General features: G+C 39.6%; 3 protein-coding genes across 4 annotated transcripts in view; all 3 read left to right on the forward strand.

Annotated features, from left to right (window-relative positions):
* The window catches only part of LOC113119762 (secretagogin-like), a 6381-nt gene extending 5611 nt beyond the window's left edge, over positions 1-770 (forward strand). Inside the window, exons 10-11 of the mRNA XM_026289407.1 lie at positions 317-385; positions 465-770. Of these exons, the coding sequence (XP_026145192.1) occupies positions 317-385; positions 465-593 (198 nt within the window). The 3' untranslated portion in view covers positions 594-770. The remainder of the gene's footprint in view (positions 1-316; positions 386-464) is intronic.
* A 4545-nt stretch (positions 771-5315) lies between these two features.
* Positions 5316-9025, forward strand: LOC113119744 (E3 ubiquitin-protein ligase RNF139-like). Its single transcript, XM_026289381.1, has 2 exons — positions 5316-5604; positions 6717-9025. Exons 1-2 carry the CDS (start codon positions 5442-5444, stop codon positions 8492-8494), a joined length of 1941 nt encoding a protein of 646 aa, XP_026145166.1. The 5' UTR covers positions 5316-5441; the 3' UTR covers positions 8495-9025.
* Positions 9026-10370: 1345 nt separating this feature from the next.
* LOC113119769 (transmembrane protein 65-like) lies at positions 10371-17022 on the forward strand. 2 transcript variants are annotated; one of them, XM_026289423.1, is made up of 8 exons: positions 10371-10571; positions 10666-10893; positions 13275-13319; positions 13396-13463; positions 13659-13713; positions 14044-14086; positions 14160-14265; positions 14842-17022. In XM_026289423.1, exons 2-8 carry the CDS (start codon positions 10683-10685, stop codon positions 14956-14958), a joined length of 645 nt encoding a protein of 214 aa, XP_026145208.1. In that variant the 5' UTR covers positions 10371-10571; positions 10666-10682; the 3' UTR covers positions 14959-17022. The 2 variants fall into 2 exon arrangements, with proteins under 2 accessions (XP_026145208.1, XP_026145207.1); XM_026289422.1 differs by having other exon boundaries at positions 10371-10565.
* The last annotated feature ends 878 nt before the right edge of the window (positions 17023-17900 follow it).

The following is a 17900-nucleotide window of genomic DNA, read 5'->3' on the forward strand; positions in this document are numbered from 1 at the left end:
GTATTCTCTTTTCATTTTCATTTTAATGTTCCAGTAATTTTGCTGCTTTTTTGTCATTTGTATTAGTTCATCATCAAGTCTTATGGTATTTTTTATTTTACTTTTAATTATAAATTATATGAATTTGAAACATTTTGCCTTGTTAGCTAACAGAACAAAAAATATCTTCAAAAACTTTTTTAAAATGATTTTAGTTTTGGTTTAACCCTGTATGTGTGTGTGTGTGTGTGTGTGTGTGTGTGTCTCACTCTCTCTCTGCGTGTTTCTGTGTGTGTGTGTGTGTCTCTCTCTCTCTCTCTGTGTGTGTGTGTGTCAGAGTAAGACTGGTGATCTGGAGGGCGCGGAGGTGGATGGTTTTGTCAAAGACATGATGGAGCTGGTGAAGGTAAAGACACTGATTGTTGATATCTGGTGTATATCCCCGGACAGCACTGATTGGTCAGTGATTCGTCTGTGTTTTTCAGCCCGGTCTCAGTGGCTCAGACCTGGACAAGTTCAAGCAGGTTCTGCTGGGTCACTGTGACATCAACGGAGACGGAAAGATCCAGAAGAACGAGCTAGCGCTGTGTCTAGGGCTCAAGCTCAGTCCCTGATGTGTGTGTGTGTGTGTCAGGTGATCATTTATCAGGTGGATCGGTGATTATTAGTCATTAAATGTCAAACTCAATCTCCTCCATCTGCTCAGTTTTCACAAATCAAGGCTTGTTCTAATGCTTCTAGTCCAATTCATTAATATTTGTGATCCTGGAGCACGAAACCAGCCATAAGGGTCAATTTTTTAAATTGAGATTCATACATCCTCTGAAGCTGAATAAATGATCTCTCCAGTGATGTCTGGTTTGTTCGGAGGACAATATTTGTCTGAGATACAACTATTAGAAAATCTGGAATCTGAGGGAGCAAAAAAATCTAAATATTGAGAAAATCATCTTTAAAGTTGTTCAAATGAAGTTCTTAGAAATTCATATTACTAATCAAAAATGTAGTTTTGATATATTTATGGTAGAAAATTTACAAAAATATCTTCAAAGAACATGATCTTTACTTAACATCCTAATGATTTTTGGCATAAAAGAGAAATGTATAACTTTGATGTATAATGTTAGTGTTGCAGTAGGTACAATGTATTGTTGTCTATTGCTACAGATATACCTGTGCTCCTCATTTAGACATGTATGAAGAGTTAATCTGGTTTTTAGTCTTCAGATGATTATTTGTAAAAAAAAATAATGTATGTCTAAATCTCCTATTATATGTATTAACAGTATGAAAAGACACTCTATTCAATGTAATTTTATTTATTGTATCTAGTTATTTTATTCTTATTTTATTCTCAATTAATTATCTTAAAGTTCATAATTTATTATGACAGTTTGCTTACTGTTATGTGCAGTGGTTATAATTGTAATGTGTGTTTACTGTATTTACATAATATGAATTGCAATTAAATATAGAGCATTATGTGTGTGTGTGTGTGTGTGTGCATAAAAATACAACACAAATAATGTGAAACACTGAAATCTCTTCAAACACTGAGCTGCAAAGAAATCAAAAGTGCAGTCTGTAGACATTTGAAGCACATAAAATGTGAAAATCACTGTTAATAAATCATTTATCTTACATCTAGTTTTTATTTTTAATTACCGTTACAGGTTTATTTTCAGCAGGGAGATGAGAGCTGAATCACAAACACACGAATTATCTTCATTTGCAGAGAAAAGCGTTAATATACAATTTACTGATTTTTAAATTCATATTGTGATCAAAGACAAGCTTTTTATAAGCACTATTTGTATTTTTCTATATTCCACCAGGCAGTGGCGGTTTTACACGGAGGCCTAGGGAGGCCCCTGCCTCTGTAGACATGTCCCTGGCCACCCCCTGTGGCCACCCCCCGTGCTGAAAAAAAAAAGTAATATGATTTTTCGCGCGAGCACCAAAGGCGGAACTAATGTGACGCAACGTTCTACACGGGTAAATTAGTGCAGCGCACCTAAACACTTAGGAACTTTAATCATATTCAGGGATGCAAACATCGCGCTTTTCAGCGCCTCCCTTATTTTTCACATCAGTTTGGGTGACTTGGTCATCTGAAGCAATTCCATAGCTTAATGTTATGGACAGAAGAGTATTTACATCATTAAATTAAAGTTTACGGAAACCTTGTTTTCCCTCCTCTGCGGCTGTCAATTATTCTCCATTCAGTATTCAAATAGCACACACCTCGTCCATTTACAGCAGGATGCATGGTAAAACTCTCCAAAGTTATATACTCACAATTATAATGCTTGATCTGTGGATAAAAAGTCTGGATTTGCATAAAATGACTTTTATTTTGTTTATTTGTATTCTATGTTTGTTGCTGTTTTTAAAAGACTGGCTTGTGCCTGTTTGATCGCACACGTTTTAAAAGCCGTAAATTTTTCAAAGTCGCTATCTGACTCAAATGATTCGCGAACCCACTCTGAAATCGCGATCTGACTCAAATGACTCAAATGATTCGCGAACCCGCTCTGAAGTCGCGATCTGACTCAAATGTTTCACGAACCCGCTCTGAAGTCACGATCTGACTCAAATGATTCACGAACCCGCTCTGAAATCGCGATCTGACTCAAATGTTTCGTGAACCAGCTCTGAAATCGCGATCTGACTCAAATGATTCACGAACCCGCTCTGAAGTCGCGATCTGACTCAAATGATTCACGAACCCGCTCTGAAGTCGCGATCTGACTCAAATGATTCACGAACCCGCTCTGAAGTCGCGATCTGACTCAAATGTTTCACGAACCCGCTCTGAAGTCGCGATCTGACTCAAATGATTCACGAACCCGCTCTGAAGTCGCGATCTGACTCAAATGATTCACGAACCCGCTCTGAAGTCGCGATCTGACTCAAATGTTTCACGAACCCGCTCTGAAGTCACGATCTGACTCAAATGATTCACGAACCCGCTCTGAAATCGCGATCTGACTCAAATGTTTCGTGAACCAGCTCTGAAATCGCGATCTGACTCAAATGATTCACGAACCCGCTCTGAAGTCGCGATCTGACTCAAATGATTCACGAACCCGCTCTGAAGTCGCGATCTGACTCAAATGATTCGCGAACCCGCTCTGAAGTCGCGATCTGACTCAAATGATTCACGAACCCGCTCTGAAGTCGCGATCTGACTCAAATGATTCACGAACCCGCTCTGAAGTCGCGATCTGACTCAAATGATTCACGAACCCGCTCTGAAGTCGCGATCTGACTCAAATGACTCAAATGATTCGCGAACCCGCTCTGAAGTCGCGATCTGACTCAAATGATTCGCGAACACGCTCTGAAGTCTGGATGTGGTATAGTTTCCACATGAAAGTGAAAAGTTAAAGTGAAGTGACATTCAGCCAAGTATGGTGACCCATACTCAGAATTGGTGCTCTGCATTTAACCCATCCAAAATGCACACACACTCAAGGGCACCTAAGTCGTGGTATTGAAGGTGGAGAGAGAACTGTACATGCACTCCCCCCACCCACAATTCCGTCCAGCCCGAGACTAGAACTCACAACCTTTCGATTGGGAGTCCAACCCCTGTAACCATTAGGCCACGACTTCCCACATACTTATCTAAGTCCAATTTGAATAATAAAAAAGAGTTTTATAGCCAGTAAACTTTTGTTTATAGCTAAATGTGAAATTTAGATAACAGGAAACGTAAATTAATTATGTAATATTTTCCAGTATTCTCTTTGAATGGTCAAACAATCCAAATGAAAACAAAAAGAGGAGTCACTTACAAGATAACACTGAATAAATGCCAAAAAGTCTGACCAAAAGTTTTCAGTGTAGGAGCATTTCCAAAATAAATGAATGAAGAATTCTTCAGAAGAATGACAAAAACAGCAACTCACGTCAATGTCTAACTTTAGTTGGGTAACATTTGTGAATTAGCATAAATGTTATTTATTTTACTTTGTTGGTAAGCAGTTATCTATGAGGCAAGGTCCATACTTTCTCCCAAGGTATATTCTCCACAATGATATTCCAATTAGGTATTATGTAAGGAATTGGTATCATCTCTCTCTGAAAGAGAGCTCTAATTTTATAGTTATATTTTTCTGCAGAAAAGCAAACATTTCCGATCATTGTGTCAGTTAAATTCAGAGTGTATGGCCATGTACTTAATACCTTGTTTGGTGTGTGGTTCACATTTGTCTGCTGTGCTGTAAATAAACAGTCGTGGAGCAAAAAGCCCAACTCATCTGGTTCAACGTGTCGAGGACTTTGTTTTTGCATCTTTTTTTGTTTTACTGGAAAGACACACTGCAACAAAAATCCATTGAACACTTCAACATGGATTTGACTATGAATGCTTAAAATCACTTTGTGAGCTCAGTTTTGAAGCATTTCATATTATCATGGTTTTGCGCACTGAAAGATTATTAAAAGTTTATTATATTTTTAGCCTGCACAATACATTTAAAATAAGCATAATTTAATTGTATATTATTTCTGTGTAGTGTAGTGTAAGCATTATAAAAATATACACTTCTGAATTCTTGACATTCATATATAAATATTAAATTGTGAAATGTATGATTGCCTGTTTGAATTTTATAAGAGTACTAATAGTAATTTGTTTTTATTAACATGTTTAGATTGTGTAAAATTACTGTGTAGATTTTTTCAAGAATTACTTTTGTATTTATTTGCATTACATTTAAATAAAATATGATGCCATTTTTAATGTGCCCCTCTGGTTAAACACTGGCCCCTCCTTGGCCCCCCTAGTAAAATTTGTCTAGAGCCGCCACTGCCACCAGGTGGCGCTCTGAGCATCTTAAAGCAGAATATTTGGAGAATTCTCTATTTCTTCGGTAGTAAACACAGATTGTTCTGATTGGTTGATCCTGATCAGCGCTGAGGAAACTAACAGACTCGTGTTAGCCGTCTATACGCAATAGGCAGCTGGATGACTTTAGCATCGCACACTTCGTAGTTACGTCTTCTATTTAAAGTAGTATGCTAGTATAATATTCAAATTCAGCATAGAATTATTATTTGGACCATCGATCGACAACTTTTCGCCCACTAGTAATGCAATTCAATATTAACGCCATTGATGAATTTTGGCATAAAAGAGAAATTATATATACATAATTTTGACCCATACAATGTTTTGTGCTCCATAGATATATTTAATTAATATTCATGTGTAATACAATTTGTAGTGATTTTAATTTTGATTATTAATAGTATTGTGTGGGATACATATGCAATTTATATATATATATATATATAAACCCTCGTCAGTTCAGTTGTGTAGTATATTCTGCGCATGTACACTTCTGCGTTCCTCAAATAGCAACAGCAGCAGAGCCAAAATGGCGGCCAGCGGAGATCCTGCGTGACACCGAGCCTGGTCTCAGGACAGAACCCTGCGGTTCCCCATCGGTGCCATGGCCTCCGCTCACGGGCGGCTGGGTCAGCACCTCCAGGCCGTGCTGGATGTGGTTCTGCGAGTCCCGAGCATCTTTATAATCGACGCCATATTCAGCTCGAACTCAGATCTCGGTACCGGATGGACCGGAGCCACCGGGAGAGCGTTAATCCGCGCGCTGGGTGAGTCCGGTTCGCAGTGATTCTTGGTCGGGCCGTTAATACCGCTGTACTGATGTTGCTGCTCTCACGTCAGAGATAATGATCTTATATCGGCGAACCGGGCCCGAGCACGAAACCGAGTCCCGTGAGTTTGTGAGAGAAACCGTCAGACTCATTCATGTGATGCAAGAGTCTCTGTCACACATCTCCAGACTACTTCACTGTTTAGGGAAACTTCTCCAGCTGATTATCCACAGTTTGTTGATTTTGTATTTTTCTGAGCAAGTTTTCTTTAAGGTTGTTTAAATATGCAACTGAGGCAGTTATCTAATTAATTATGTGCTAATTTGCATACATTTCCTTAACAGAACTCTTGTAATAAAATAAACAATTAAATGCGGGTTTTTTTATGTTTTCTTTGTACTACTTTGAAAAATATGGAAGGCTGTCTGAATAAAACTTTTTTTTTTTTTTTACATTTTTATTTCCACAATTCAAGCTTTTTCTTTTTTTCTCAAATCTCACATTTTTTACATTATATCTTTGCATTTCTGACTCTTTTCACTGAATTTTAAGTGTCTTTCTGTGTTATTGTTTCTGCCAGGGAATCAAAATAAAATGTTGTGACTTTATCTCACAATGTGTACTTTTTTTGCAATTCCAAGTTGGCTGTAAAATATGTAAATGTCGAAAATGTAGATTTTTTTTTTTTTAATTAATTAATTAACATTTTATTTCTCCCAGTCTGGACTTTTTTCACTTCTTACATCTCGCTATTCTTTATTTATTTATTTATTTATTTATTTATTTTTTGCAGCACATAATTGTAAAAAGTTATTTTTTTCTCAAAGATGCAAGCTTTTATCTCCTGGTTTGGACTCTAGAAATCAAAGTTAACTTAACAATACTGAGTTTGTAGATCCTGTGGGGGGAAAAAAAGGCCAGAAGTGTGGGATATAAACTCACCAGCCATAAAACGTATTAATAATCTGTGTTTTCATTCAAAACGGTCTTTATGTAGGTGCAATAGCTTAAATAAGCTGTAATGGATTCTGCATTGTTTCTACCTAATAGTGCATTGCATCCTGCACTGTTGCGATGTGAACGCTGATTATTATCCTCTGGTTTTGCAGGTATTCTGGTTTCCACTGTGGTTCTGGTGCTTTCCCAGGAGTCCCTGTTCAAGTTCTACACACTGTTCGCCGGTGTTCTGCTGGGCGTGGTGTCGGTCCTCATCAACTACTACAGCACGTCTCACATCGACCTCTACAGCACATATAACCGAGCGGCGCTGGGCTTGGGCCTGCTGCAGCTAATGCTAGGACTGGGATACGTTTCGCTGCTAAACGTGCCATCGCTTTGTGCAGCGCTGCTGGTGCTGGATGTCATGCTCCCGCTGTGGGGCCTGATGCTGGAGCTCTCAACGGATGAGCGCCAGGCGCTAGCGCTAGTGTCGGGAGCGATTCTTGCGATGCATGTAACTGTTAATCTGCTTCTGAAGCTGAAGTGGTTCTACTTCTCATGCCGCTACGTCTATCTACTCCTGCGCCACATGTACCGCATTTTCGGCCTGCAGCTGCTGCTGGAGGACACCTGGAAGCGCATACGCTTCCCCGACATCCTGCGCGTCTTCTGGCTAACTCGAATTACAGCGCAAGCAGTCATCCTAGTGTGTGTAGTTCGCTCGGAAAGCGGCCTGCAGCTCGGCTGGGACTTGTTTTGGGACTTGACCAGAAACTTGATCATCAGCGGCTGTGATTCGATGCTCACTGTTTTGGGAATGAGTGCCGTTATCTCGTCGTTCGCACATTACTTGGGACTTAGCATCTTAGCATTCATCGGCTCAACTGAGGAGGAGGATAAGCGGCTAGGGTTTGTCGCACCAGTGCTGTTCTTCATCCTAGCCTTGCAGACGGGACTAAGCGGACTGGATCCTGAGGAGCGACTGATCCGGCTTAGCCGGAATATGTGCCTTCTGCTAACGGCGATTCTACATTTCATCCACGGCATGACGGATCCGGTGCTCATGTCGCTAAGTGCCTCCCATGTTTTGTCAGTCCGCAGGCATGTTCCTGTCCTGCTGGTGTCTCTAGTCCTCTTCACTCTCCCCGTCCTGCTTAGCTATGTTCTGTGGCATCACTACATGCTAAACACGTGGCTCTTCGCCGTCACCGCGTTCTGCGTGGAGCTCTGTCTCAAAGTCCTCGTCTCGCTCACCGTCTACGCTCTGTTCATGATCGACGGCTTCTACAACGTGCTCTGGGAGAAGCTGGACGACTACGTCTACTACGTGCGCTCCACCGGCAACATCGCAGAGTTCGTCTTTGGCGTGATCATGTTCGGAAACGGCGCATATACGATGATGTTCGAGTCTGGAAGTAAGATCCGCGCTTGCATGATGTGCCTGCACGCGTATTTCAACATCTACCTGCAGGCGAGGAACGGCTGGAAGACGTTTATCAACCGTCGCACCGCCGTCAAGAAGATCCACTCCCTCCCGGAGGTCAAAGTTGCACAGCTGAGGGAGATTGAGGATGTTTGCGCGATCTGCTATCAGGAGTTCACCACGTCTGCGCGCATTACTCCGTGCCACCATTATTTCCACGCGCTGTGTTTGCGCAAGTGGCTGTACATTCAAGACACGTGTCCCATGTGCCACCAGCGCGTCTACATCGAGGACGATGGACACGAACACACCATATTCTCCAACAACAATGGCTACGCCGCTCAGGGACAGCAGAGGGCGGAGTTTGAGGGAGAAGTGGGTGGGGCCGCCGGAGGGGCGGAGCCTGAAAACGAGCTTCTGGAGGACAACGATAGCATCGAGTACGACGAGGAGGAGTGGGGGATTCAACCGGCCGCGACGCTCGTGGAGGAAGAGTACATTAACGACGACACAGACTCCAACTGAAACTGTGCAGATATTCAAATTAAAAAGATCAGGGACGTTATGCTTTTGTTTTATGTGTGTTTTTTAAGGGCTGATCTTTTGTTTTTCCTGAAATGCTCTTGACCATGTTTGGTTGAACGATAAAAATAAGGGCTGCAAAACGGTTAATCGCCTCAAAATAAAAGTTTGTTTACATACTATATATTTGTGTGTAATGTGTATATTTATTATGTATATATAAAAATACACACACAAACACATATATACATTTATATATATACACAGTACACACACATACAGTATGTAAACATAACTTATTTTGAGGTGATTAATAATCGTTTTGCAGCCCAAATAAAGAGTGGCATGCTGCTGTAATCACAGTATACTGTACCTCGATATGATCACTACTGGTCTCTTATAATTGTGTACATTCTTGTACATGTAATAAAAGATTGATACACTGGAGAAAGCTGAATCAGCTGGTAATCTCAGTTTGACTGTGATGTATATTACGCTCTTCTGCAGCATTCTTCAGCTCTCCTCGGTATCTGATAGTATCACACAGTGTTTGTTTTCGACCTGCCAGGAGGAATCTACAATGCAATTAACACGTTTAACCAACACGCAGTGTTCTGTTTTCTGATTTCTTGTGTTGTTGTTGAATGCAGTAACTCCATGATCAGATGCGTGTTTGATTTGAGGTTAAACTGTTGGTTTTCCAAGAGAACTGGTGTAAATAAATCATCTGCTTTAGTTCTTTTCTAAATAAAATGGTTCAGCTAAAGTTCTAAGTTCAAATAGATCTGGAACTTTACTCTTGATTCTATTTTATGAACTTTGTTGTGGTTTGCATTCTTTCAGGTTTTTCGTTTGATTCCTTCAGCATCAAATCTCATGATTTAACTTAATTTAAAAGAATTATAAAAATTTTAGCTGAAAGAAAAAGAAATTTTGGCCTTTCAAATGCTATATATATATATATACATGCACACATTTAATATTCTGGCTTGCTGATACTCAGATGGTAATGTTTGCTAAAACAAATGAACATTTAGACAGCATTTATTAATCTTTGTTAATCTTCTCTAAATTAAATGTATCTGTTAACACACCAACATGAACAAACCATTTTTATCTAGTTTTATACTAAAATCATATTAAATGCTGTAAAACAATATGAGGGCTAGTGTTACTGTTTAAAACATAAACATTTATAAACATAAAACAAATGCTAAATGTTTATATATATATATATATATATATATATATATATATATATATATATATATATATAAATGGTTTTCTGTTGATTTAAGGGTGAAGTATGACCTGATGAAAAAGTAATGTTGTCATATGACTTCACTCAACAACAACCATTAGATTCTATTCACTCAACTCTGTTTTCTTATGGAAACCCATTTCTGCCACTTAAGGGAAATCATAATCATGATTTTAAAATCATAATTACAAGACTCTAAAAATCTGAATTGACATACCTTGTGAAAAATACAACAAAAAACTCATAATTATGAATTTAAACATTAAAATAATGACAAAAAGTCAAATTTCTGAGATAAGGCCAGACATGCACATTTCATACACAATGGAATTGTTAAAGTGCTTTACCTAAAAAAAAAGTAAAATAATCGTAATAATAAAACAAAAAATAAAAAAACATTGAAATAATTGTAATTTTGACTTTTTATCTCATGAGTAAGCTTGGAATTACTTTATTTGGACTTTTCATTTATGGTTTTATTTTATTATAGACTGTATAAAAATGGGCTTCCGTAGTGTCCTGAATCCAGATCCAGCCTCGTCATTGACGAGCTACTACGTTTCCCATAGCGCATCTGCCGCCCGGGACTACATTTCCCGTCATGCACCGCCACCGCTGTGCGCGTCAGAGGAGAATCGTGTGGAACGTCTTTCAGGCGGTTTGAGCTGTCAGTAATTACAGAAAGATGAATCATAACGCCTAAATAATCACAGAAGAGGATTTCCCTTCCTTTCTTACAGCAGGAATGAGAAGGCAGACGGCTGCGGATTGTTAAAGGCGCTGGGTGCTGCTTGTTTTGGTTCGCTGAGGCCGGTGTGTGTGAGTTTTTCAGGCGCGGTTCTGAACTCTATTATGCAAACTCTCTCTGGGTTGGCGTTCCTTCATGTTTAATCGCGCGTGTTCTTGTCTGCAGTGTGTTTCAGTGCCGCAATGATCCGGTTGGCTCTGCTCCGCTCGCTCGTGTCCCGTCACACCGGACCGGCTCTGCTGCACCGGAGGCTTCTCGGTACACACCGGCGCAGGATCAAACCAGAGCAGCTGGAGCTTCCCAACCAGGCGCGGGAGTTCGTGTACGGCCTGAGCCCGGCGAACCGGAGCTGCTTACTGAAGGAGCTGCAGGACTTCCAGTCCCAGACCCAAGGTAACACCGCTGCCCTTCTTTACTATAGCGCCAGAGTATTGTGTCCTTCTTTACTGTAGAGCGCCAGAGTATTGTGTCCTGATTTACTGTAGAGCGCCAGAGTATTGTGTCCTTCTTTACTGTAGAGCGCCAGAGTATTGTGTCCTGATTTACTGTAGCGCCAGAGTATTGTGTCCTGATTTACTGTAGCGCCAGAGTATTGTGTCCTTCTTTACTGTAGAGCGCCAGAGTATTGTGTCCTGATTTACTGTAGCGCCAGAGTATTGTGTCCTGATTTACTGTAGCGCCAGAGTATTGTGTCCTGATTTACTGTAGAGCGCCAGAGTATTGTGTCCTTCTTTACTGTAGAGCGCCAGAGTATTGTGTCCTGATTTACTGTAGAGCGCCAGAGTATTGTGCCCTTCTTTTACTATAGAGCGCCAGAGTATTGTGCCCTTCTTTACTGTAGCGCCTAAGTATTGTGCCCTCCTTTACTGTAGCGCCAGAGTATTGTGCCCTTCTTTACTGTAGCGCCAGAGTATTGTGTCCTGATTTACTGTAGCGCCAGAGTATTGTGCCCTTCTTTACTGTAGAGCGCCAGAGTATTGTGTCCTTCTTTACTATAGAGCGCCAGAGTATTGTGCCCTTCTTTACTGTAGCGCCAGTGTATTGTGCCCTTCTTTACTGTAGAGCGCCAGAGTATCGTGTCCTTCTTTACTGTAGCGCCAGAGTATTGTGTCCTGATTTACTGTAGCGCCAGAGTATTGTGTCCTGATTTACTGTAGCGCCAGAGTATTGTGTCCTGATTTACTGTAGAGCGCCAGAGTATTGTGTCCTTCTTTACTGTAGAGCGCCAGAGTATTGTGTCCTGATTTACTGTAGAGCGCCAGAGTATTGTGCCCTTCTTTTACTATAGAGCGCCAGAGTATTGTGCCCTTCTTTACTGTAGCGCCTAAGTATTGTGCCCTCCTTTACTGTAGCGCCAGAGTATTGTGCCCTTCTTTACTGTAGCGCCAGAGTATTGTGTCCTGATTTACTGTAGCGCCAGAGTATTGTGCCCTTCTTTACTGTAGAGCGCCAGAGTATTGTGTCCTTCTTTACTATAGAGCGCCAGAGTATTGTGCCCTTCTTTACTGTAGCGCCAGTGTATTGTGCCCTTCTTTACTGTAGAGCGCCAGAGTATCGTGTCCTTCTTTACTGTAGCGCCAGAGTATTGTGTCCTGATTTACTGTAGCGCCAGAGTATTGTGCCCTGCTTTATATATATACTTATATATATATATATATATATATATATATATATATATATATATATATATATATATATATATATGCAAACAATTGGATGTGATTAGTTGTGCTTTAATAGTTAATATCCCTAATAATAATATCTCTTGTGGCGCTTCTTCCTCAGTCCGTCCATCTCACACATGCTGAAACCCAACACTTTCTCTTGCTGTATGTAATGGAGCGGTTCATAATGGCAGTGTTTATTCTGGTCTGTCAGCAAGCAGCTGTTGCTATAGTGATATGAGTCATGTGAATGTGTCTCAGACCTTCCCTCGTCCACTCATATGTTTGAGCTCTGATCCTGTTCTTCCGTCTCTGTCCTCTGATAAACCAGATTTTCCTCCCTGTGTGTGTGTTGAGTTCAAACGCAGCTGAAGTGTGTGATCTGCAGAATCTCATCAGTGTGTTGATCCACACACTGCGCTTCACTTCCTGTACACTGGAGAAGTGTGTGTAATCAGACACAGACCAGAACGGAATGTGTGTGAGATTGTCAGGTCAGAGTCTGACCTTTGACCTATGAACTTCAGCTCTATTTCTGCTCTGCTGTGGGTTGATCATCGTTTGGAAGATGTACCCTCGGTTTAGGTGTATTCAGTTAGTTTTATTGGGTCAACAGCTTTTCGTTTGTTTTTTCATCAGTTATAGAAATATGAATTAAGACGGCATTGTAAGTTTAAACATGTCGTTTAGTTTGTTGTAAAAAAAAACTAATTTTAGAATTAAATTATAATTTATGCTATTTTATATTTACTATAAATGTAAATAAAAAAAATACATATATATATATATATATATATATATATATATATATATATATATAATATTATTATTATTATTATTATTATTTAATCATATGTTAATTTAAAATAACATTATTTTAACTAATTTTATTTAATTTTGAGTTTTTCTGTAACTCTTGTATTATCCTAACTCAGTTTCTGTAATGAAAATAGACATGGCAATAGAAATAACTACTACTTAATACAAACAGAATAAGCAAGAGTAGACTCATGTGACTAGTTGTCCTCTTGTATGTATCTCTAACAGCAGTACTGGCAGTATTGTTGCTGTCATGCGGTGTGTGTGTGTGTGTGTGTGTGTGTGTTTCAGGCTCAGAGGACTCGTCTCCCCCGACCTCAGCTCAGCTCAGATACAGTGAGTCTCTCTCTCTCTCCGCTCTCTTCACTCGTTCACTGATCGTTCTCTCAGCTCTGGATCTTCTTCTTTCTAGTTCTCCTGCACAACGCCATTCCCTTCATCGGCTTCGGCTTCCTGGATAACGCCATCATGATCGCCGCCGTGAGTCCCTCACACAGACACACACACACACACACACAGATCTAGAGCACAGCAGAAGGATATCTGTTTATCATTAATATGCATGAAGTAACAGTACAAACATGAGGTATTGAGTCCTTTTCTTGAGTTTAGATACAGTTATTCAGTGGCTTGTTGTGTTTGTCTCTGATGACGCATGTGGTGCTGTTTTTTAAGGGCACTCAGATTGAACTGTCCATCGGATTGACACTGGGAATATCCACCATGGCAGGTATACACACACACACACACACACACACACTCTCTCTCTCTCTCTCTCTCTCTCTCTCTCTCACACACACACACACACATGCACTAAAGTTGTATTCTATTATAGTCAAGAGCACCAGCTCGTGAGATCTTGATCTACTGCAAAGAACTAACATATATTGTAAAGTATTGATGCATTATGTGTTGTACTGAATTACATTTATGCTTATTTAAGTTTAGCAGGAGTTTAATAAAGACGTGCGGACACATTGATTACATTAATGCTGATTTAGCGTATCAGATCTGTAATCTGTGTGAGGTCCAGTAGTGTGTGTGTGTGTGTGTGTTTCAGCGGCGGCTCTGGGGAACCTGGTGTCTGATCTGGCTGGACTCGGGTGAGCAGCTTCACTGAGTGTGTGTGTGTGTGTGTGTGTGTGTGTGTGTGTGTTAGTAACACTGTGTGTGTAGTTTAGCAGGTTACGTGGAGGCTCTGGCTGCACGCTTCGGGATGCAGATTCCTGATCTCACACCCAAACAAGTGGATATGTGGCAGACCAGAGTCACCTCACACATGGTGAGACACTCGTGTGTGTGTGTGTGTGTGTCTGTGTGGGCATGAGTTTGCTCTTGTGAAAGTGTGTGTGCAAGTGTAAAAGTTTGCATATGAGTGTATGCATGAAGTGTGTGCTGAGTTTGTGTGTGTGTGTGTGATTGTGCATGAGTTAGGTTGTGTGTGTGCATACAAATGTGTGATAAACTTGCTAATGAGTGTGCACGTGTGTGTTTGTGTGTGTGTGAGTCAGCATTTGCTTGTCAGTTTGCATGCATGCAAGTGTGTGTGTGTGTGTGTGTGTGTGTGTGTGTGCGCGTGCAATGAGTGCATGAGTTTGCTTCTGAATTTGTGTGTGCATGCATGTGCTTCAGAGTTTACAGTTTGTGCTTGAAAGTGTGTGTGCAAGTATGTAAGTGTGAGTTTGTGTTTGTGTGTGTGTGTGTTTCTCTGTATGTGTGAGGCAAGTGCGAGTTTGCTTGTGTCTGTACGTGCAAGTGTGTGTGTGTGTGTGTGTGTTTGCATGTTGTTCATAGTCTTCAGCAGCTTCTTAATCTGCTCTCTTTGTGTGTGTGTGTGTGTGTGTGTGTGTGTGTTCAGGGTAAAGCCATCGGCGTCGCTATCGGGTGCATTCTGGGAATGTTTCCGTTGCTCTTCTTAAGCGATGATGAGGAGGAGAAGAAGAAGAAGATGAAGAACCATCCAAACCCCAAATGACAGGCTTTTCTATCTGCATTACATCATTTATATTGGCTAAGTGAAGAAAAACAAGCAAAAGAGCAAAAGTTCATCCAGTAAACATCATCAGAGTAACAAAACGATCATTACACGAGTAGAGCGTAGCTATTAGAGTTAGTCAGTAGTTCAGACTTTAATCTAGAGATGAAGACTAGATGTTTTAATGAGCATGAGTTGAGTTTCTCTTTATCACTAACACGTTTTTAAAGGCCTGTTCACGGCACGAACCATAACTCTAACCATAGAACACTCACATTTAACACTTGATAACAACAGGAAGATGCTGTTAATGATGATTATGAGTCTAATCCAGCAGCAGCAGCTCTACTGATTCCTGATCAATCTTGTGATAGTTCTGATTCCTGTAGTGAACCAGCCTCTCTATCTTTCTGTTGTTTGCACTAATATCTTGACTGGTTTCCTGTTCCTGTAGATTTAGCAGCATGTTTTTGTGTGGAAGCGTTTAGTGAAGAATGAAGTTTTAGTTTAGTTTGAAGAGACCGTCGTCCAGGATTGACTGAAACTCACTGGAGATGAATGTTCTCACACCGTCTTCTGCTGTGAGTTAATCTTGGACGCTGTTATACTCACATTATTATCAATATGATTTCAACTGGAATTAGATTTATGCTGAACAGCACAAGCCTTTTAACACTGGGTCATGAGTACGAGACTTTCCCATCATGCATCTGAGACGTGGAGCCCTCGTGCATCATGGGTTTCCTCAGAAATCATCACAGTTCACTTGTGTTTTAATCAGTTCTGCGTCCGGTTTCTGTGGCTCTTAAAATGCTTAAAAATTAACTTTTTCATTAATTAAGGCCAGAGAGTGGAAAGTCTTAAATGCGTACATTCATGGGTTTAAATGTTGCATGCATTGCATGTCTTGTTTTCAAGTACAAATATCAAGAAAAAACATTTACTGGAGACACTAAATGGGAATTAAGTCCGGTTTCCTTTGAAATCGAACAAAATTACGTTGTTCCCTTTGATTAATTCATTTTTTCTGAGCATTGGCAGATATTTGTTCTCGTCGTATCTTTAGACATTTGCTCTGCTTCAAGACAGAAGTACTGAGGAAGAGCAGCGGTTTATTGTAAATGTTTAGTTACACTCTTCCTTTAAAGAATGAAAAGTAATGGAGATCTGTTAAAAGTTGTGTTTTCAAACTTTGAAGTGTTATTCATTTTAAATTTAGAAACGTTATTAATATTTTATGTTACATTTAGTTTATCACTTCACTTTTTCTTATTTACCTTCATAAAATCATCAGAAAGCCTGTGCTTGCTAATGTGCATTACTCAAATTAAATACATATTTATTTTTCTTTCCATTGTGCCAAGTTCTAATCACTCCAATCCAAGTCATAGAGCGTGAATGAGTGATTGACAGTCACATAAGAATAAAAATAAATACATTTAAAAAATACTAAAAATAAAATTCATTATTTAAAAAAATATATATTCACTTAAAATAAAACTAAACACTAAAACTATATATATATATAATATGACTATGCACAATATATTTTTTCACTAAAATGTAACAAAGTTATTAAAGCTATTTCAACATTTCTCATTTTGCTTAGTTAAAGCTTAACGAAAACAAAGAAATTATAAAAAAAAAAGCACAACAAAGTCACTAAAACTTCAACTGAAAATGTAAAATAAATATTAAAATAAAATACTGAATCATTCATCAATCGAGTAAATGTCAGAATGCTTGCTACAGATGCAAAAAGCAGAATATGGAACCTGATCCCAGTTATTTATGTATTTATTAATGGAGGAGGATTCGGAGGCAGTGTGTAAACGTGATCATCGTATTTATTTTGAACTCTGTGAAAGACCTTCAGTACGTTGTAACAGCGGTGCGTGTGAATGTTAGTAATGCTCTCCGTCCTGAAGGAAACCCATGATTCCTGCGGGTTCAGAGGTCGACTCAGGAGTGCCTCCCTGTAGCGCTGTAGCAGATGATTCCTGATGTGCTCTAATCACATTCATGGACAGTGGCATGCCAAAGTTCGGGAACCCGTTGCAGAATCTGTGAAAATGTTAATAATTTTAACAAAATAAGAGAGATCATACAAACTGCATGTTATTATTTATTTTGTACCATCCTGAGTAAGATATTTGACTTAAAGATGTTTATACATAGTCCAAAAAAATAGCCTTAATTATTAAAATAAGCCCATTCAAAAGTTTGGGAACCCTTGGTCCTTAATACTGTGTGTGGTCACCTGATGATCCTCGACTGTCTTTCTGTTTTGTGATGGTTGTGCATGAGTCCCTTGTTTGTTCTGAACAGTTAAACTGAGCAGCGTTCTTCAGAAAAATCTTTAAGCTCCTGCAGATTCTTCAGTTTTCCAGCATCTTTGCATATGTTAACCCTTTCCAGTAGTGACTTTATGATTTTGAGATACACCTTATCACACTGAGGACATTTGAGGGACTCAAACACAACCATTACAGAAGATTCAAACATTCACTGATGCTCCAGAAGGAAACACAACACATTGAGAGCCGGGGCGTGAAAACTTTTGAACAGGATGAAGACGTCCAAATTTTTCTTGTTTTGTTGAAATATCTCTTCTTGTTTTTTTTTTGTTTTTTTTTTATTTAGTACTGACCTTCGGAAGCAACAGAAGATACTTGCAGCAAATTAAGTGCAGTTTACCTTGATCCTAAATTCCAAAAGTTTTCAAAGGCTCTTAATGCATCTTGTTTCCTTCTGGAGCATCAGTGAATGTTTGAATCTTCTGTAATGGTTGTGTTTGAGTCCCTCGGTTGTCCTCTGTGTGAAAAGATGTATCTCAAAATCATAAAGTCACTGCTGGAAAGGGTTAACATATGCAAAGATGCTGGAAAACTGAAGAATCTGCAGGAGCTTAAAGATTTTTCTGAAGAACGCTGCTCAGTTTA

This window comes from Carassius auratus, chromosome 19 (genome assembly GCF_003368295.1).
Source record: "Carassius auratus strain Wakin chromosome 19, ASM336829v1, whole genome shotgun sequence".
Taxonomy (NCBI): domain Eukaryota; kingdom Metazoa; phylum Chordata; class Actinopteri; order Cypriniformes; family Cyprinidae; genus Carassius; species Carassius auratus.